A 22,549-nucleotide genomic window follows, 5' to 3' on the forward strand; every position below is an offset into this window, starting at 1 on the left:
GTCAGCTGGTCATTCTTGGCACTAGAAACAACGGGCTCTGGTCATTGAGACATGAGATTTTTGAATTAATTTTAATTTTTGTGATTGGCTGCCATGACTCTCCCACACAGTATACAGAAACATTACGACTGCATACATGAAAACCGGAAGTACCAGAATTGCATGAGGACTGGAAATCCTTTGCCTCCAGACCGCTTTGTTTCTCGTGCAAAGGCCCTGCCGGCTAAGAAAAGCGAAAAGGGCTATGAGGACGACAATGTCTGCTGGTTTTCTTTTTTATCAGATAAGTGCTCGAACCTAGTATATACTCATGGGTTTTTGGGAGAGAAGATTAGATGCGAGAGACGCACTGCTTCTCATGACTATCCGCGGGTCTTCAACACTTTTGTATTCAACCTTCTCATTCCCCAACAACGCATAAATTGCAACTGGCAACCTTCTGCGATTAGCGTGAAATTTTACCCTGACTTATTACTGACATTATTCCAGAAACGTTTTAATTTTAGAGGTTCACATCACTTTCCTTGGGAGGATAAAAAAGGGAAAGAAACTTAATCTGTAAAGTAAAACAATATACAGGTGTACTTTGTCGACCTAAAAAACGATGTAATGTTTATTTTTTGGTATAAAAGCTTGCATTTTTTTTAAAACCAGCACTTATTCATCTTGTTCTTAGTATGCAGTGTCCAAGAGGCACAAACGAGACCTTCAAGGCTTTTGGCTTCTTCCCTGAACACCCTAAGTACGACCCAAATCCCTAATTTACAGCCCTAAGCGAGACGACAAACATCCCCATCCATATGCGAGTTCTCCCTTGGTTCTAGCCTTCTAAGCAGGCGCTCTCTGTATAAGCCCTTCACCAGATGTATAATAGCACTGAGTGGAGTCCAAATTGGACTGAGTGGAGTACGATTCAGGGAGTAATTGGGCGAGTCATTTCGATTTGAAATTACGAGCACGATTACTCTCTGAATTGTACGACATGAGGTTCAATTACTAATTAATCGTGTCAATAACAAAATTCGAGGTTAGGGAGTCTTTAGGAACATTTTCTGTAAGAAAAAGTCAAAGGTAAATTCAATTGGTTGCACACAAAGTTAGAAAACAGCAAGAAAAAACCCATTCAAATGCGCGTGATTGACACGCGGATGGCGTAGGTGTCCAATTACAGGTATCCAATTTGAAGTTGCTCAAATTGGATACCTGTAATTGGACACCCACGTGATCGCGCGCCGATTACGCGACAAACAGGCGCGCGCAGAACCAATCAAAATCGAGAATTTTGTTATAGATACGATTACTTATCATACGAATGACTAACAGAATCAGACGACTGCGAAGCCCGAGAGGCCTGGGTTTGGATCTCATTTAAAAAAAAAAAACATTTTTGAGTACCCCCACCGTTCCCACGGTTTATGCGCTGATCACGTGATCACAGCCGCCCAACGAACGTGGATGCTCTGGGCAATCACTTCCATCTCATTTACAGCTTATGGGTGGTTTCTCGTTAATCAAAACTATAACAAAATTCTCTAAGGTGATTGGTTATCAGCAGCCCGATTTGAGAACTAATAGGACAGTGTAGCGTCATACTTGTAATTGCACAGTGTCAAATAAGACAGTTAAAGCGCGCGCAGAACCAATCAAAATCGAGAATTAAAGCGCCATCTATTGGACAGTACGCGTCATTTTGCGCGTGCTGTTGTTGTACATTTTGTTGAGTAAACTCTTGTGTTTTCACCATTACACCGGTAATTAAAGCCGGTTTGTTTGTTTCTCGAATTTTGTCATAGTTTTGATTAATTGGTAACAGAACTTCGTTTCGTTTGATACAAGCATGAAACTTGGCACAATGAAAGTGGTCACCAACAGAAGTTTTTTCAGATATAGTGCCAAGCCCGAAAAACACCGGTTTCCATGGAAACCGTAATTTATTAAAATCAATGAAGTTTCGTGAAATATTTGTTTGTCCTGGTTTATAGACAAATCTTATTATGTCAGGTAGTGATACCAAGTCGCACGTACAAAATTTAGAATGAAATACTGTAATTTAGACTGTTCACAGCCCCATATTTTCCTATTTTTCTTCTGTTAGCGAACGGTTCACCGATCGCGAGAGACCTGGACGCTAGCGCAAAACGAAAGACGCGAGGGAGCAGAGGGCGGGGAAAGAAAAATCTTTTCCCATGCAATAATTTCCTACTAAATTATTGGTAACAAACAGATGGCAAAAAAAAAAAAACAATTGTAAGCCTAATTTAAAGCATTCATATCTGTATTTATGAATAAAAATCTACAATAAAAGGTTTATAAAAGTACAAAAAGAATCACTTCATGGGGTAGGGGCCTCTCGGCTGAAAATTTCATTGCTGTTTACTAGCTGAAAATAGGAAATTGGCGTTGGCACTATATCAAGAATTGATTAGTATGCGAATGCTTGTAATCCCGCAAAGTTTGGTGCTTGTATCAAAAATCGCACAATTCAGGGGTTAAGCCGCCGGACTATCTGTAATTACGTCATACTCGTGGAGTAAACAAATCGGAATCCCGCCTTGCGGTCGTCCGATTTCGTTAAACACTCGTAGGATTACTTCACCAGGAGTGCTTCACTCAGTCCTGTTACCATTATTAATACAAGACGAACAGAATTGGCTTCTCATTTTTGGCAAATGTTCGGATCGGGTGGAAGGCGTGACGAGTTCAGAGAGCGTCTGCGCGTAGGTGGTATAGTCATGTACGACGGAAACGGAAACATAAGAGCAAGCATAAACACTTAAGGTAAGCACGTGCCTGCCACGGGGATTTTAATGCTTTTCGGTAAACAGTACTAAAAAATTGGCGAATAGGTCTTCTTGTACATGAAATGCACCTAGTACATCAAGATGGGGATATAAAGTAAATTGTTGTTGAAGGAAGAAGGGAGCCATAACAATTTTTAGGTGTTTTTCCAGTCCACAAGGAAAAAAACTTGAAAAAATTATCCTGACTTTTTCAAGTTGAGATCTAAAGTTCCTGATGGCATCACAATCATCATTTGTTTATCGCTTCAGTACACTTGCATGGTGATTTTAACAAAATTGGACCACTATTTGTCTTTAGGGTCTTGAGTTTTTGAAGTGAAACCTATGGTGACATTGTCCCTATAAAGAGGGTCCGTCTTCAGGTGTCCATTAAGAGAGAGTTAACTGTATTTCATTTTATTAAGAGCCTCTATACCACACGCAGTTAAAAGCCGTCGGCAAGAAATACCGATAAACAACATTCCGTGTACACGGCACACAAAAAACTTGACGCATTTGCGACCTGACGTTGTCAATACAAACACAGACGGTTAATGTATTTTAAGACGGCCAAACTTTGTCGCGTGCAACTCTAGTAGTTTACGCAGTACGCGTCATACAAAAATCGTGTACAACTTTGATCATTTATAAACGTTATCCGTAGCTTCGTTTGTCATAGGATTGTAAAACATGTTTTCAAATCCTACGTCATAAATAATATTGTTTTTTTTTCTGAGTGGCAAATGCTATTCTGCTTGCCCGACATAAGCCAAGGTGTGGACTTGGCAAGAACCCAGCGTTGATCACTTTCTTCAGCCAGACTTTGCACGTGAAAGAAAAGGGCAAAAGATACGTGCAGGATATCCGGCAAACTGATCAAATTTGAGGATATAATGTAATGTACTTGAAGCACAGATGGAAATCACGTACGCGGCGGAACCCATGCAGAAATCGTCTGTAAAGTCTGGAACGTAACTAGCAGGCTTTTCACACGGCTACTTCTTCTGATGAAACTGAACATATATTTTCATTAATGAGCCATCTTTTCAGCTTATATTTTTTTAGGGATCGAAGGTATAAGTGAGTACCCAGTAGGCTTTTGTACCGTATGCTAGCATTTTTTCGAGCATTTTAGTGAGGCAAAAGCATTGAGCATTAATCGAGCATTTTAGTGGCATTTTTCAGGAAAATTGATTTTTTTTTCTGAGAAAATAAGAAAGGAATTATTGTTTTTTAGAAAAAATGAAGACAAACTCAAAATTCAACAACAAATAACTTTCTAGAGATAGTAAACTACTTTCTGTACTTGACCTCGTAGATGATTTCGAGGATTATGTTTTTTTTGGCTGTATTTATGAACTTGTATACGTTGTTGTTGTTACTTGCAACACTTGTACGTTTTTGTAAGTGTTAACAGTTAACGCCATGTTAAGAACTTTGAAATTAATTTAAAAAACCGTTTGTATAATGAGCATTATCCGAGCATTTTAGTGATTTTTTTGGGGGAGCATTTTTGTGGGGAAACAAAAGCATAATGTACAAAAGCCTAGTACCCAGACTATAACTTCACCTTATAAGTGCGTACTTGAACTTGGTACGCCTTTTTGACGAGAGCATAATTCTGCCTTGAAAGTGAGAAGGTCCCATATTGGACGGATCATTTGACACGTTTTGAACGTACTTAAACACTTCTGAGTGAAACGTTCTAGTCAAACCTCGCTGGAGTTTCCCAAGGAATCATCAGACCTTCTGGATAAATCGAGGATAAAGGTTCTCTACTGCAAACCAAGCAAAGGTAATGACACTTATTATTGGAACTTATTAGGGTTAATCGAATTTTGGGGCACAGCAGCGGTGTACGGTACCGTATTATTCGATTAAACGCCGCGGCGTTTACTGAGTTCGTGATTCGAGGGTGGCGTTTATTCGAGGGCGGCGTTACTTTATTTAAAATTCAATTTATTTCTTGCTTACAATAGTATGGTAACAGAACATTTCAATTTTAAAAACAGAAAAATGTTTTAGTGCTTCTCTGAAAAGTCATTTTCAATATCTTATAATCAAGGTAAATATTTTTGAGGCTTCCTCAAACTAGATTACTATAAGATTTGCTTTTTGAATCTACTATTGGAATAAACGCCGCGTCCTGATGCGGCGTTTATTCGAGGGTGGCGTTTATAAATATTTCTGCCCTAATATGCGGCGTTTATTCGAGGGAGGCGTTTAATCGAATAAATATGGTAACCATATTTAACGTGATCAGTGTTACGGTTCTATTTTTTTTTTTTTTTGCTTAAATTCATTTTACAAGACAGTTCAATTAGTGAAAAAACGCCTTCTAAGACGTAAGCTTAACCTTGCAGCGATGTATTGTATATCTGCCTGTTTCAAACTTGAGAAAGCTTGCAGACCGTTTACATGACATTAACATCAATTATGCAACAATATTTTAAATTTAAAAATTGGAACTCCAGCGAAAGCAAAATGTTAGACTTCGTTGATATAAATTTATAGAACTAAACTACGAATGAAAAACATTCTATTGCAAAGAAAAGTCCACATAGAAAATGGAAGTTCATCTCTAAATCTTTTGGTTCACTCTATATATCAGATAAAGGGAGTCAGCTTCGTCCCCTGTCTCAGTGAGAAGATGGGGTACAGACTGTTTAAGCCCGTTTTGTTGAGATTGGGCATAATTTAAGAACATACTATATTAAAGTAAATACCCAAGCTGAGAATTATAAGCTAAGAGAAACAGTTTTACGTCAAAGAAAACTGGCCAAGAATTAATTTATAGACTAAGACATAGTTTTATACATCTTGGCAAGTCACGCAGATTTTTAGCAAAACTTTACAGATCGCAATGACCTTTCGTAGGTGTCGTGTCAAATCATAAGAAAACAAAAATACTCAGCCGGTCTCGGCTTGAACTAGACTCGTAAGAAAGGCGTTAGAATAAAAAAGAGAATGTATACGAATAAGGCGCTGTTCCCACTGAAGCAGAAACCCGTGACCGAGTTTTTCCTCCTCGTCCTGCACGATTCCTCTACAAATGTTGTGTGACTGAAAGTCAGTTCTTGAAGGCTATTATGCTTTCGTCTATTTTATTATATGCGTGTGTTTATGTAATAAAAATAAGTCTTTGTTCAGCTGTTGGATAACGAGACCAAAAAACAACAAAAACAAACAAAACAACAACAACAAAATCAAGTTATAAAATTTAAAAACGATCTCTGACTAGAAAACTTTTATGTATCCTGTTCCTACTAGATTAAATGCTATGCATATAAACCGAAGTATGTATGTGTTGCTTTGGCGAAGCTCTGTTTGCTGGGATAATGAAAGACAAGACTACCATTTGGCAGATTTTGGCCACGGGTGTGGCCGTTTATTTTTATATCAGGGATAAACTATTATCCCAGCAAAGGTGAGGGAGAACCCACCAACCCAAATCAACAACGACAGAGCAGAGGGAGTGGAGGGAGGGGAAAATTAACTTGTCTAGTTGAAAGCCGGCCATGAGCGAAAGGGCGATGTAACTGCGCCTGCACAACCTACATGTACACGTAAGAGCCCGCAAAATGTGACCGGAAGTAATCGTTGGAGGGGATAACACCGGAAGCTGGGAAAGACTTACGAAACAAGATACATAGGCCCATTTATTTTTGCAAAATAAATATCTTTAAAAATACGAGCTTTAGGCTGTTTGAACTACAGCCTTCGACGGGTTAAATGTTAAAAAGGGTAAAAAATGCAGTGTGTGAAGTTGCGAAATAAAAATGCTAAAAACTAAGAATATTTGTTAAAAAGAATGTGTAGAGGTAGAGGACAGGAATTGTATTGGGAGTTAGCTTGGAATGCCACGCTTATAATGCCTTTCTTGTTCTAAAGCCGCCTTTGTCAATGACAGATGCATTTTCAAAGTCTATCGCGTGATTATTGGACCAGACGAAAATAAAGATCAAATCACGCCCCTCTTAAGGTCCATACGTAAACCTTTTTTTTATTATTATTTTTTTTTTATTGCAACACACACACAAAAAAAACATAATTACATACTTAAACTACTGACAATACTCACAATACTTACGTTACAAGGATGATTTTAACAGCATTTACAGTATAATTGCTTCCGCTACTTACAATACTAAGACGTCTCCTATACGTTACATTACAATACAATACAATATCGCTACATTACTAATATATCTTCTTTCATTACATACAATACAAAACACAGAAAGGCTAAATCGGAAAAAGGTGTAAATGGAAGAAAAGCGTTCAAATTAAGGGACCAAAGTATTTTAAAAGGCTTAATTGTAATATACTATTTCAGAAGGAGAAATAAGATAATAAAGAAAGCTTACAGCGCATGAAGTATTTGGTACCACTTTTGTTGGAATTTATCGTTTGAATCTGTCACGATGGAGACTTGTCTTTCAATTTCTAAGTTATATTTCAGCTGTTTTACATATTCTCTAATACATTGGGTGGCGTCTTTTATTTTACAGCAATAGATGTAATATCTAGCAAGAAGCAAACAGTGGTTTAGCATAATATCATCTTTTTCTCCTTTGAAACCTAAACATTCATGTATATCCAAAACGCGTGAGGCTGGTATCAGCTGGACTGAGGCGAAGAAACTCTGAACATTTTGCCAAAAGTGTTTTGTTGTCGGGCATTCCCAAAAAAGATGGATTAGTGTTTCCTGCTCTGTTTTGCACAGATAACAGAGAGCAGTTTCTGAAATTCCAATTTTAAATAGAAAGGAGTTCGTTGCTATACGTCTGTGGAGGAATTTGAACTGAAAGTTCCTTAATTTAGTACTAAGTGTGCACAATCTTGGTAGTAAATAGATCGAAGTCCAGCTCAAATCCTCCACAGCAGCAAGTTCGCAATCCCTTACCCATCTTTCTTGACTCTTTTGAGGGCGAGTAGATTTTTTGTTTTCATACGTAAACCTGCTGATATAACTCAGATAACCTCTCCAGTCAGTCCAGTGTACATGTCGCTCCAGAAAAAACATTTTGTATTAAGATCACTAAAATTTGAGCATATTACTCCATCACTCAAGAATTTTAGGTGGCTTCACGTTAAAAAGCAGCTTAACCTCCGAGAAGCTGTTTTCCTTTTAATTTAAGTGCATGACGGGCTGCGCCCCGACCTATCTGACTTCACAATTTGTCAAAAGGCAACAAATATCAAGCAGAACCACAAGAAATTCACAGCAACTGAATATTCTCCTGTGCAAAACCACTGCTGGCCAGAGGTCTTTTTATCACAGAATAGTAAAGCTATGGAACTCTTTAGACAAAGACTTAAAACTATGCGAGAGTCATGCAAATTTTAAGAAAACTCTGAAGACAGGGCTTCTCACCCGGATTTGTTTAATTTAAATTTTCCGATGAGCATCCCCGTCCCTTTCATATAAGCCCCCCCCCCTTCTCCCCATTATTAGCATTTGAGCACCCGAAAAAAACATATAGAGGAAATCTACTTGGGTCACTTTTAAATATTACCGTGATTAGTAAAGCTGGTTGGCCAGGTCAGGTCGAACTTTTTAATAATGTACAGTTTGAAAATAAAACAAACATGCCGTATTTATTTGATTAAGCGCCCAAACTCGAATAAACGCTCACCCTACAGGTAGGAAAAGTTAAGCGTGGTTTTCACTGGCGATGCAAGCACACGCGCAAGCACCCCGGGGGGGGGGGGTACTCAGAAAAGTTTTATACGGGGAGGCTCCGCCCCAAGTTCTAACCCCTTACCCTTTTATATACCATTTGTGACAGAAATTGTACCCCTTTCGTATCCTTTAACTGAAAAAAGGTACCCCTTTCATATACCTAAGAGACATGGCGTGGACTTAAAATAGGACGTTTTCTTGTCATTTTTATGTAGCGCTTAATAAATTAAAATAATACAGCCATAAATTGCGCCTGTTCGAAATATTTTAATTAAAGGCCCTTTTAAATGGCCAAATGACAGATTTCCATACCCTTTCATATACTTAAACTCGTGAAATCCCTACCCTTTTATATACCTGAAGCCTGAAAAAGGTACCCCTTTCGGGCGGAGCCTCCCCGTATAGGCCATTATAGGGAGTACCCCCCCCGGGGCAAGCACAAGCGCAAGCACGCAAAAAGGACAAATTTTGACCCTTGTGCTTGTGCTTGCCGCAAGCAAAAGCACGAGTATCAATATGCAATGCGCTTTTGCTTTTGCTTGAGTCGAAGCCTTTTTCACGAAGAAATAAGAGCTGTCATGCTTGCGGTTATGTTTGTGCTTGTGCTTGCGTCGCTAGTGAAAACCAGGCTTTAATAAGCGCCCAGCCTCGAATGAGCGTTTACCCAAGAAAGTTCGCTTATTGACCTAAGTGACAATGAGATTAAAATTGGCTAAGTACCACTAAGAAACTTCCCCGAAGACCGAGTTTTCTTGTTTTTTAAAGAAACTTTAAATGAACAGTTGAAATTCTGCTTTAGTATATCTTCGCGGTTTGTTATTATTTATTGTTTTGTATTAGGAGCATAATGCTAAAGTCTCTATGCTCTTACATTTTAAACTGATAATTATACAATAGAAATAAAAACTAAAAAGCATAAAAAAGTTAACGATGTATGTCAAAAAAATTACATTGAAACATTCAACTTGAATGTTTCAAAGTATTTTTGAAAAATACTTTTTTTCCACTTTTTTTTAATACAGTATTTACATGTTTTTAATGCTTATAAATAGACCTGTCACATACATACTAGTTATGCAATGTTTTTGAGAGTGACGTACCGTGAAATATTCTACTAGGCCACCGCGCCTATTACACAGTAGAACGAAAATAAATGATGTTCAAATTTGAGCCTTATGAAATCATCTTCTCCTTTCGCACAGACTAATGGAGTGCTTTGTATTACTACTTTGTGTGTGCTTGCTGCTTGTTAACGCAGGTATGTATTTTTTTCACTGCATTTGTTGACTGTTGCGTTCATACTGTTAGAAGGGAGCTATGTTTAACGTTAGTACTCCAAAACTAAATAGTTTTAGTGATTACATTGGTTTTAAAAATTTTAATTCGTCGCGGACAACACTTTTTGAAACAGCTGGAAGAAATTTGAAAGGAATCAGAAAAATGACTTAAGATATCTTGACATAGCTCCTAATTAACAATTAGACGGCGAGCTTGAGGTTTCTACCGGCTGTAGAAACCGAGAGCGAGCCGTCTAATTGTGTTAGCATAACCCACTTACCGATCTGTTAAACTCAGAATATCGCTAGAATTGATTTATTGAAGATTTTGATTGATAAAATTAAACGAAAACTAAGCGCGCGCTCCGAGAGCCTTCTACGGATCGATAGTAGGCACCTGTGTAGCCAATCAGATTGCGCGATAACCAATAGTAGGTCAGTGTGGTTATGCTAACGAGAGTTAGGAAACCTCGTTCACTCGATTGCTCGCTCATCAGTTACATGTAAACGTTTATTGTTAATCATACTGACCTCGGCACAACGCGCGTGTTCTGCGAGGCACACACGTTTCCCATTCCTCTTCTAAATGCTGTCGTCGGGCAATGGCGGAGACAACAACAACAACAAGCTTTATTTGCATGACTGTAAATTTGTTACAATATTGCAAAAGCGTAAACTTATTTAGTAATAATAATAATAAAAATAATAAAATAATAATATATAGTAAAAAACAAAAATGATTCATATAAAATTAATTACATTGATAGTATTTTGTTACGTAAATCAAAACAAGATGATATAAATTTAATCAATTGCATGGTCACAAAACGATCGGGAGAATTCATTAATTCTAAAATCAAGTCAGGCACTGGTAGTTGGCTGACATTTAAGATGATAGGCTGTATTGTCTTGTAAAAGTTATCTCTTATTGTTTCATATTTGGAACAATAAAAGAGAAAATGAATTTCATCTTCGGTTTTATTACAATCACAGACCGGGCAGAGCCTATTATGTCTGGGCGTATTGTTATATCTGCCTAGTTCGATCATTAACTTATGATTGCTAATTCGTAATTTAGCTAATGTTCTCCTACCAGAAACTCTCCTAGTTAACTCTAGATAATTGGAGGTAGCATATTCGTTCTTAAAAGATCTATAAAATTTTAGTTTTTGAGAATGTTGTAGAGTATGCTGCCAATACGAAATATATTTCTGTTTCATTAACTGCAGAAACATTGTCACTTTTGCGGTGTCTACTAAATCAGGATTAAAATTACCAAAATTAAAATATTCGGATATCTTCATAAGATTAGAGTAAAAACTATTTTTACCAGCGGTGTGAAGTTCTAATGAAATTAAAAAAGACTGTCTAACAAAAGAATCCGGTTGCTTTTCTTGGAGATATATCAAATAGTTGAGGATTCTTTGATTAATGGTGATAAGGAGAGGAAATCGACCAAGCTCAGCTCTACATGCAACATTAGAAGCCTTATTACTGACTTCAAGATAGCGTTTACAAAACTGTAGATGTGTTCTTTCAATTTGTGAACCATCCCAGGCCTTAAAATCAGATTTTACATAACCACCCCAAATTTCACTATTATAGAGCAGAATTGGAGATATCATTGCATCAAAGATTTTACAGGCAAGAGAAGGTTTCAATCTACTAAAATTTGTGTGTCGTCTCAAACTAAAAAGTGCATGAAGTCCTTTCTCTTTTAGGTGATCAAGTGAGATTTTAAAATTTCCTGTAGAAGATATTTTGGTTCCTAAATAAGTGTAATCTTGTACAACATCAATTGTTTGATTTCCTATGTAAAATACATGTTCAGTACATTTTTTCGCACGTTTTTGAAAAACCATTATCTTGGTTTTTTTGGGATTTACGCTCAACATCCACGTGTTGCAGTATGTGTCTAATGTGTTAAGACAGTTTTGCAAACCTGTTTTGGAACGTGATAAAATAATTAAATCGTCGGTATATAGTAGAGCGTTTAATTTTGTACCGTTTGGTAGGACAAAAGGATCAGACAGAATATTTTCAAATGAGAACGGTAAATCATTAATATAAAGGTTGAAAAGTAGTGGACTTAAAACGCAACCTTGTCGTACACCTCTCATATATTGAAAGGGTCGTGTCTGATACTGATCAATTTTTATCGAACAAGAAGACTTAGAATAAAGGCTTTTAATTAAATTGTAGAAGGATCCCCCTAAATTAATTTGCAATAACTTACTTAAAAGCCCATTATGCCAGACTGAGTCGAAAGCTTTTCTAAAATCGACAAAGCAGGCATAAATTTTGCCATTGTGATTATGGACGTACTTGTCTATCAAAGTTCGGAGTGTGAAAACATGGTCTGCTGTTCGATTGTTAGGCATGAAGCCGATCTGTGACTTGTGTAATATATGATTGGTGTTGAAATACTCGAGAAGCCTTTGATTTAAAATAGAACAAAACAATTTACCCAGACAACTCGAAACGCAGATACCAGTGGCAGTCTCCAGTACCTCCTGGTACCAGAGATAAAGAGCTTGCACCGAAACAGCAAACAACCCAAGAAAAGCCTCTAGCAACCAGGGTACATGAGAGTAAAAGGAAATCACTTCTTTATTCTGGTAGTAAACGTAGACTGTTCACAGTCCCCTTTTTTTCTGAAGTCAGTGGTGTGTTGGAGCGAAAACTGGGGAGCGTACAAACACCCCGTGGCTAGGGATGCGGGGTGTTTATAGTGTGGCACTCCTACCCATGGACATTTTGTACTCTCCCCAGTTTCCACTCGCGTTCGGGAACCAAAATAGTGGCCCATCGAACTCAACCATCGTAATCAATCTTTATCAGACTTCACGGAAACTGAAAGGAGTTGTGAACAGTCTAGTAGTAAACGCAAAGTAACCATCACTATTATGTTATTTATTTAATTTCAGTTCCTTTTGACTCTGTAAAGTATTCATCAGTTGGATGTTACATCAACCCAGACTCTTGGTATCGTCGCATCCCAAGTCTTGAGGGACAAGATCCTCGCCTAGATGGCAATTACAAACTTAGAGAAAATGCGATTGAAAAATGTGCATTGGTTTCCAAGGAACGTGGATATAAAGTGTTTGCTATTCAAGATGGCGGCAAGTGCTTAAGCAGCTCAACCGCCCATAAAAGCTTTATGACAGGGAGCCCAACTGGGTGGTGCGAAGGCAATGGGAGAGGAAGTGCTTGGTTCAACCACTTTTACGTCATTGGAGAAATGAAAAGTACGACTGATCGCCCTTTTTTTTATTTTAATGCATTAGACATACATAAAAGTGAAGCAAAGTCTTTTAAAAGATGTAAATGTCAGTTAGTGGGAACTAAACTGTTAAAAGAATGACTGTCAACCAGAACTGTCAATTTTGGTACCTTTTCAGTTTCCGTCCAATGGGCCCTTTGGATAAGCAAACACATGGTACAAAAACCGCCTTGCTAGATGGTAAGAGAAAGTGACAGCCTCCAAAATAAAGCATTTTTAACCAAATAAGCTTGACTTTTTTTTTTCGTTTTGCATCACCTTAGTGAGTAAACAAATCGGTAATTAGCATGCCATCCAGCATAGCGAATTTTGTACCATGTGATTGTGGATAGCCCAGTCCCTTTTTGAAGCCCGCAGTTTCCATACATAGGTTTCTAAGGTATACTGACGTGATATTTTTTTGCGCTTTTATGAAACATCTAAAATTTAGAGATCTCCGTGAGCTGAGGTCACTCGCTGCTGCTGTTGAGTCTTCTCTTTGCACTTAAGAAGATTATTATGTATTCCTCTGTCTGCAACTTTTATTTCTTAAATTAACTGCATTTCCCTCGCTTGTCTTGTAGATGTCTATTCGGAGATCGAATACGAATCACTTGGATGCTACAAACATAAACCCGGCGCAAAAATGACTGTTGTGGAAGAAGAAGACGCAGCTATTCTTGATGGTAATTACACACTTAGAACAGATGCCATTAGCAAGTGTGCAATGGCAGCCATGAAGAGAAAAGAAGAACTGTTTGCTGTTCATGATGGCGGCTTATGTCTTGTCGGTTTCTATGGGTTCAACCAGTATGGAATCTCACAGGATTGCAAAAGCGATGGAAAAGGAGGACCGGGCGCCAGGCATGTTTACGTTATTGGAAGTGTTCAAGGTGAATGAATGAATGAAATACTTTATTAAAGTGTTAAGATTTAGCTAAAAAAAAGGGAAATAATTTATATAAAAAAAAAAAAATAAAAAATAAAAAAAAAAAAAAAAAAAAAAAAAAAAAAAAAAAAAAAAAAAAAAAAGGTATGCTCAATTGAAAACGAAACTATAAATAACTGGGAATGGAGCTGATTTTGCATTCTGGTTATGAGTCAGAAAGAGTCTTCGTGCCGAACTATTTATATGAAAATGTGTTTTACCTTCAAGTCATTTTCATACAAATCTAACTTATTTACGTAGAGTATGAAAGGTTTTGCACGAGGACTCGGTTCAAAGCAAAGGCAAAAGTCAACTCGTAAATGGCTTATTTAGCGCCTGGCCCTTTTACTAAGTAAAGCGAACTCTATGTGAGACCCTGGGTCAGACCTTGACTGGTGAATTTCAGAGCCACCATAATTGTCGAAAATTCAAGGTGGCTCTGAAACCGCTCCCAGCTCCCAACTTTGCAATGCTGACCATAACTCAATAATTGTCTTTAACTTTTAACTTTTCGTGACTGGCTGAAAGAAAAATTCATCATTTGGGAGGCCAAAGTGTAATAGAGACCGGAGCTAACATTGAGTATGGTGAACAGTATCCGGCTTGTTTGGTTTGAATCATCATGTCTTTCAATCCTTTAGTTGACGGAACCTTTTCGAGGATTTGTCCAAAGACAGTTTTTCGAGGGAGAAATTTTTAAATCATATTCTCAAAAATGGCTTACGATAATAAAATTGACCACATTTTTCCACGATCCCTTTCACTCTTTTATGACTTTTAGACCATTAAAATGACATCATAAAATGGTTATAGCTCAAGAGGAATCGTGAGTCCCAGGCGAGGGGTGTTTGGCAATTCAAGACCAATTGTCCCAAATGGCATTTCACAAATCGCGGGTTTCTGTAGTTTGGAAAAGATGTGCCGTACTGGGCTAGGACACCTACTATATGCAAAACAGAAATAATTTGCTGTTGTAACATCTTTGGTAAAATTACCTGTAAGGCGGGTTTATCTTTATAAAATAGTGTTAAAAGAATTTGCGAACTTGTATGTTAAATGAATACCACGCCCTTGAACATAGTATGTGATACATTACAGGGTTTATGTCAACTAGAGAACATCACTCAAGTCATGGATGTTACAAAGTCCTACCTGGGCGAGGCATGGAAAGTCTTGAAGGAAGAGACCCCCTTCTTGATGGCAACTACAAATCAAGAAAAAATGCAGTCATGAAATGCATATTGGTTGGGGATGGTCAGGGATATGCAGTTGTTGGCATTCAAGATGGTGGTATGTGCGTTGGTAGTGCCACGCTGAGAGGTTTTAACAAATACGGCATCTCCCGTGACTGCAAGAGTGATGGAAAAGGAGGGCCGTTGGCCAGTCAAGTATTCGTTTTGGAAGGAATGTCAGGTACAAGAAGTTCCCATTGCACAGAAAATGTCCATTGAGTAATTTTAAAACAACTATTCACCGAAGTAGAGGCGAATACCACTACTAGCCACCGACACTGAGGTGAATAGTTGTTTTAGTCGTCCCTAACAATGACTAAGGACTTAAGCATCCCATTTGTCCTCACTGATATCAATAAAATTACGGCGTGTATGTGATGGCAATAAAGCAATGATGAATCAAACACAAAACTCTATAAGAACCTTTTCTAGAGAACAGGAAAGGGAATTTTACTTTAACATGCAGCCTTACTTGCCGTTCAGAAGCCTTTATGACATGACACTGTTGTGTGTGGCATTATCTGCTTAGAAATGCGAGTTTCCACATGCTTATGTTTCTCTGACTTCTTCTCTTCAGATTTTCTCTCCTCTGTTGAGTACGAATCACTTGGCTGCTACAGAGATGAAGGTGTAAAAGCTATTCCATCTATGGAAGGAAGAGACATCCTTCTCAAAGATTGCTATTCACAGAGAAATGATTCTATTCAAAAATGCGCAGTGGCAGCCAAAGTACGGGGATATAAAACGTTTGCAATTCAAGATGGCGGCATGTGTGTTGGTGGTCCCAAGGCACACGAAACGTTTGGCAAGTACGGTAAATCACGGGATTGTGAGAATGACGGAAAAGGAGGACCCTGGGCTAACCAGGTTTACAATCTCACAGGAACCATGGAAGGTACGGTGATATTGATATTTTACACTGCCATTTGTGGTTTTTTTTTTTTAAAGAAAAAGTAAAAAGGGATGGAGGAAAAAAAGCAAAAAAAAAGAAAAAAAAAAAAAAAAAAAAAAAAAAAAAAAAAAAAAAAAAAAAAAAAAAAAAAAAAAATTATAATTATGCTGAATTTTTCCGGTTGTTACAGGACCGAACTGATTCTTGTAACTAGAACAGATTTTTTAGTTTCAGTTCCGCACTTAGATTACCTGTTTTCCTTTTTTAATTTCATCGATTTTTATTAATTATTCTCAATTCAAGTACGGAAATCTGATCTGAATTACCATAGATTTTTACGATTGTATTTTTCCGTTTACTGTTTGTGTCAGTTTTGATTAAGAAGGTACTTCAAACACTCGAGATATACCATCTTAAGTAAATGCATAATTGTCATGCGAGATCATTTGATCTCAACTAGGGCACGCAAATCTTTGATAGTGTCGCGTTTCAACACGCGATACATGAAAGACTCTTTAGCCTACAAGGGCTCAGCTCCGTACTCTGGAACACGCTCTCAACCAAATAAAAGCCTGGCATATGTGACACGCCGAAAGGATCTTGTCCACATCTTTAAAATTTCGGTTGTTTTATCGATTCTACCGTTAAAGTTTTATCTGGGTCAACCATTAATTTTAAACAGAAAGATTTTGACCTACCTTTAATACTAGTTTTAAAATTAAATTCAAATGTAGATACCGTATTTACTCGAATAAGCACCGCCCCCGAATAAGCGCCGCATTTGTGGCAAACAATTTAATAAGCGCCGCCCCGGATAAGCGCCGCAGTCCCGATGCGCGCTTATTCGAGAAAATTTGTTTAACTGAAAACAGCACTATAACGCAACTCGAAAACAAACTTGGACATTTCTTTTTATCATAAGCGATGTTTTGCAGTTCAATGTGACTGTTCGCCCATTACAAAATTTGTTTTTCTATCCAACATTCTTACAATACGTATTTCTGTAAATGTTGCCACGAACCTTGGCAGGGCAGCTAGCGCCACTTCTCTCTTCAGCAAGAGACGAATATACTGACAATGAAAAGAAGATATTTTGAAGTAATGTTTAATATATGAGCAGCAGTGTTTTATCAAGAATAAAAACACGAGGCGCAGCCGAGTGTTTTAGACTTGATAAAACACGAACTGCGAATTTATTGAACGGCTTAAAAATCTTCTGATGTAGATCAACTTATTCTTGCACTAATATTTAGATTTGGGGTTATTTTGGCCTAGAAAATTGGACGTAAAGTTTAGCCGTGTCTTTATCAGATATAAAGACACTCATTAAACATTAATTTCTTTTGTATTTTCTTTATGAATTATTAATGAGTTTTTTAATAACTGTAAAAGATAAGTTCTTTGTAGCTTCCCAGTTTTAAATAAGCGCCTCACTTGAGATGTTAAAAATTTAATAAGCGCCGTGGCGCTTATTCGAGTAATTACGGTAGCTTAATAATTGTAAACATTTTTAATTTTTACTCAGGGGGGGGGGGGGGGGGGGGAGTAGAAATATTCCAAGTCACTCCATGCTATGGAAATCGGGATAAGCTCCAGGCTTTACCTTTACGTTCACTTATACATTATGAAAACGTTTCACCTGAACATTCAAGGAATGAAGGCGAAAATAAAGTTATCAAAAAGAGCTAATAGCATGGTCACAGTTTTACGAAATTTTAGCTCTCAAGCTGTCCCTGCGAGAAAAAAAAAAATTATGTTTTCATGGTTTGTTTTCAAAAATGGATTTTTTACACCGGTTTAGAACAAAATGACACGCGTTTTAAGCCTTTTTTACGAGGTTTGAAATCAAGTTTCTCGAAAATGCTTTAGAACCTTATTTCGGGGTAAATTATAGAAATAGATTATTACAGTGAGATGTTTCAAACAGTATACAAAATGACATGAATATATGATTGAAGAAAGTTGGTTTTGGGGTGGTTTTTGTATATGAAAGAAATCATATTGGACTGCGGATAGATTTAACTTAAGGAAATGATCCTGTTAGTGAGCTTGCAATTTACAAATTTTCAAAGAAAGAAGCCTGAAAACCTCTTTCTTTGCAACTTCTTTAATTGCCAGTTCACTGTATTTCAAACGTCAATTTAATTCCGGCTTAATGTCGTTTGCAGACATTCTTTCGACCTGTGATTATAACACAAAGCTTGGATGTTTCAATGACGCACAAGCTCGTGCCATCCCTAGCCTTGAAGGGCAGGACCCTGTGCTAGATGGTAACTACACTCAAAGACAAGATGTTACCAGGAAGTGTGCACTCGCGGCCAAGAGGAGAGGACATCAAGTGTTTGCTGTTATGGCTGACGGGCAGTGCGCCAGTGGTCCCAATACTGACAAGAACTTTGTCAACTTTGGTTATGGCAAGAAACAGTGTTCAACCATGGCGGTTAGCAACGAAGTGTATATTCATGGCCATGAAACCGTTGCATTTGATGGTAAAATAAGCGCTGTTATTGTAATGTTTCTTGTTCTACTTAACCCTTAATATGCTGAAATTATTCCTAAAACGCGTTTTTTTACCATTAATTGAATTTCTTGGCTCTACGGTCCAAAAGTTCTCTAAATTTGCTAAAAATGCACTTTCTGACAATGCAGGAAGATTTTGATGAAATTTCCATCTAAAAATGTACAATATTTTACTTTGGCGCATTTTTTTTTTGCTGAACCGTTCCGATTTTTTTCCTTGCTCCTTTCCTTTTCGTTTTTCTCTGCTTTCTTATTCTCTCTATCTTTTACTCTGTGCACCCCTTCTACTGGCCTGAAAAGTTTTGATCTGAATCAATGGAAAACCCTGGAAAGGAGATCATGATCAAGTACGGGTATTTTGGCCTGTTTTAGCACCAATTTTACACCAAAAACTGATCGCGTTTTTTTCGATTAGCTCTGTCGGAATGCAGTCAATATTAAAATGGAGTGTAGAAAGATCTATCCAAGCTCTATAAGATGCAAATCACAAAAATCTGCTGACGTGTAAATTGGTGACGTCATAAGTGGCAGAATGGCCATTCCTCCAAATCCCGGAATAATCCGCGCTTAGCATGTTAAGGGTTAAGTTTGTGAAAATTTGCCAGATAAGAAGCATATAAGAACCTCTGTTTTTCACGAAATAAAGTTTTGGTGTTTGACTATTTAGGCTCCTAAACGAGTTCTTATTTTCTGAAAAAAAAAAAATTGGTGGTTGTAGCTGACAGAATATTTGTGCGGTGTCTGTATTGTTTTCTATAAAATATGTATATAGTTATGCCTGAATCGAATGAATACAATCTAAACTGACAAGTTTAAGAGGGTACCCAATAGGGTTCTTCAATCATGCCCTCCCGACCAAAATGTTCCTGTATTCTCCATAATCCCGACGGTTTCCTTTCATCAGGTGCAATCCGTGGTTCGATAGCCATGTGCAAACCATAATATAGTAACGTTAACTTACAAAAAAAGGTTTCAATGGTCTACAGCTGACTTGTAATCAAAACAAAAGTGCTGAACTTTTCTATTCATGCCAGTTAAAGATGATTTCCAGTCCGTACTGCGCAGACTCAGGGTTTTTTTCATTTTGTTTTGAATTCGTTGAAACGTTACACTTCGGTGATAGCGTACATGAAGTTTTTTAGTTCGCCATTACGGATCGTTTCGTTGAAGAATTCACGATGAGCTAAAACGTCCGTTTGAAATACCGTCGAGCTCTTTTACTCGTTATTATTTTTTGCAAGGATATTGCGTTAATAATGAAGAAAAAGGTAAGTTTTGTCCCGGAATTTTTATTTTTGCTAGTAAACATTCTTCTGTTTGTGAGACTCACAAACATTGCAGGCGGAGATTGCGCAGTACGGACTAGAAATCATCTTTAACAAGGTTAACCATGTAATACATATTTTAAGGTAGGCAGGGATAAGAGAGGCCACTACCCTTACTCTTAGTAGCACATTGATTCTTGACCGAGTAAAATGGTTTTGGTTGCTTTTCTGATCGTTTACTGATTAGTTTTTTGTCTTACAGGCCTACTGCCATTAGTGGAGTACAAGTCTGTTGGATGCTACAAAGACTCAAATGAACGAGCTATCGAGAGCGTGGATGGGAGATCAAATTTCGATTTTCCTGCGCCATATCTGCTTAGGAGTGATTACAAAACAAGAAACCAAGCAATCCAAAAATGCGCCTTATTTGCAAAACTGCAAGGATACAAAATGTTTGCAGTTCAAGATGGCGGTCAGTGCCGTACCAGTTCCACCGCTCACTTAACATACAACAAATACAGTGAATCACAAGACTGTAAAAGTGATGGGAAAGGAGGTCCGTGGGCCAACCAAGTTTACCGTTTCACAGAGCAAAAGGTAAAGGCAGTTTTGTTATCTTGTTTAAACTTAAAGCTACGTTGTCGGATTATGCAGGTTTTCACCATACAGGGAAAATAACCAAGCGCGCAAAGTGCGACTGTGTGATTATTGAATGGTAATTACTGTTGACGTCAGTGTATGATTTAAGTGGAAATGCACCAAGCACAAAGCTAGTTTTTAAAACCTGTCCACTCCTCGTTCTTTGAGGGAGAGAGAAAATTTTTTGAAGTAGGCAAACCAGTTGCCTATTAACATGGACTGGCTACTGAAGGAGTTGAACTCGGGACTACCTAGAACAAATCTAGGTAGGACGTCGTGGAAGGACGTCGTGGTAGTTAGGCTAGGCTCATAATCGCACTTATTGCACACTTGTCTATAATGACAAAAACTCAATAATGATGTGTCACTTGTTTGGTTATGTGACTTGACATTTCTGTGGGAACCATTTTCTCAGAGGCAGTTTATCACTTTTCGATAAGAGTTTAGTTTTTTGTGAAGAGTTCATTCCCGAATCTTTTCAGGTTTTGCGTCCTTAAATTTCATTCCATTTTCTCGTAAATTCCTTGGACATTTTCTGATGTATTGTCAAATGTTTTGAAATCCTAGATGCGCCTTCAAGTTGGCGCATGTTTTTTAATTCGCCACTTTCACATTTCCCATAATACACTTTGTTTACCCTCAAAGATTTGGATAAGCCTTGTTTTCAATTTCTCTTGAGACATACAGTTGTCCCAAGAGATATTGAAAACAATACTTATGCAATTCTTTCTCTTTTTTTCTTTTTTTTTTGGGGGGGGGGGAGGGGGGGGGGTAGTAACCAAAATGTATAATGGGAGATCAAGAACTGGTCAATCCATCTTTTACAAGATTTTACGTTTTTTCTTGTTCTAAAAAATATTTAGCTTTCACCTCGCATATTGCGCGATCGGATTCTTTTTTGCATCAATCTGTTCTTAAGATTCGTAAACACAAAATATGTTAATAAACCTTAACGTCATTTCATATGTTAAGGTGTGTTATTTTTTTCTCAGGATGAAGAATAACGCGTGGATGTAGACGGAACCAATATCCCTTTACTGGAGTCCGGTTGGAAAGTATCAAATTAAGTTCAGTTTATATACGCCTTTTGGCCTAAGTGGATTGCTACTTGTAAAAGTGTCATGTTCGATATTTTTTCTTTTTTGTGTGATTTAAAGCTATAAGGAGGCATAAACAAAATAAAACAGAGCTTGCTTACATCTGAGTCCACCATTTGTTGTACAATCTTGTCGCGGCTAAAACTGCTAAAAAACGCTTCAGAGTGGGTAATTGAAAGTGCTTTCTGGCAATAAAGTTTGAATTCAAGGACATCCTTTAAAACGGATTGATCTGTTTTATCCTTTGAGTCAGTCTATGACTGATTAAAAGTTGATAATAGTGTGCACTACTTTATTCTTGTACAACGTTATTTCTTAATTTCTGTCTGCTGGTCATTCTCTCGTCCCCATAGCCCCTTGTGTTTCTTTTGGCCGGCGGGGCCTTGGCAATACAAACGGAGCGCTCTGGATACGAGGTTTTTTCAGTAATTCAAATTTTTGTGATTGGCTGTTTGAAAACAAAGAAATCTTGAACGAAAGTCAAAAACGCCATGAGTCTCCCACATAGAATGTAGAAGCATCACGACTGCATACATGACGTTAGTCCCAGAATTCAAGACTGGATATCCTTTGTCTATAGAGCCCTTTATTTCTCGTGTAAAGGACGCGCCGGATAAGAGACGCGAAAATGGCTATGGGGACGAGAATTTCTGCTGGTTTTCTTCTTCAGTTTTTTCTTTATCAGATAAGCTACTCATAGGTTTTTAGGATGACAGAAGATTAGATGCGAGAGGCGCGCTTCTTCCCATAAAACCACAAAGGCTTCAATAGCTTTCGTATTTTCTCTTCTCCCAACAACGCATACATTGCGGTTGGATACCTTTCTGATATTAGCGGGGAATTGTATCAGCTTCCAGAAACGTTCTAATTTGAGCACTCCACTTTACGTTTCTTGGGTGGAAATGAAAGAGAAAGTACCTTTGGTAAAATAAAACATTACACAGATGTACTGCGTCGACTTCAAAAGCAAT

The 22,549-nt window shown here is 37.7% G+C and overlaps 1 protein-coding gene across 1 annotated transcript; it reads left to right on the top strand.

The window, feature by feature from the left end:
• Nucleotides 1-4,432: 4,432 nt before the first annotated feature.
• LOC144649338 (uncharacterized) lies at nucleotides 4,433-21,801 on the top strand. Its single transcript, XM_078508825.1, has 9 exons — nucleotides 4,433-4,575; nucleotides 9,669-9,724; nucleotides 12,671-12,991; nucleotides 13,590-13,898; nucleotides 15,032-15,346; nucleotides 15,743-16,060; nucleotides 18,226-18,546; nucleotides 20,105-20,439; nucleotides 21,474-21,801. The coding sequence occupies exons 2-9, from the start codon at nucleotides 9,673-9,675 to the stop codon at nucleotides 21,483-21,485; spliced, it is 1,983 nt and encodes a 660-aa protein (XP_078364951.1). The 5' UTR covers nucleotides 4,433-4,575; nucleotides 9,669-9,672; the 3' UTR covers nucleotides 21,486-21,801.
• Nucleotides 21,802-22,549: the final 748 nt, after the last annotated feature.

Source organism: Oculina patagonica, chromosome 4 (assembly GCF_052425735.1).
Source record: "Oculina patagonica isolate OP01 chromosome 4, crgOcupat, whole genome shotgun sequence".
NCBI lineage: Eukaryota > Metazoa > Cnidaria > Anthozoa > Scleractinia > Oculinidae > Oculina > Oculina patagonica.

What these genes read in the sequence shown, in the direction of transcription:
- LOC144649338 (XM_078508825.1), top strand. Translation starts at nt 9,673, where the DNA reads ATGGAGTGCTTTGTATTACTACTTTGTGTGTGCTTGCTGCTTGTTAAC. An exon ending in CGTTATTGGAAGTGTTCAAG is followed by an intron (nt 13,899 to 15,031) that starts GTGAATGAATGA and finishes GATACATTACAG; the next exon opens with GGTTTATGTCAACTAGAGAA. An exon ending in CGTTTTGGAAGGAATGTCAG is followed by an intron (nt 15,347 to 15,742) that starts GTACAAGAAGTT and finishes TCTTCTCTTCAG; the next exon opens with ATTTTCTCTCCTCTGTTGAG.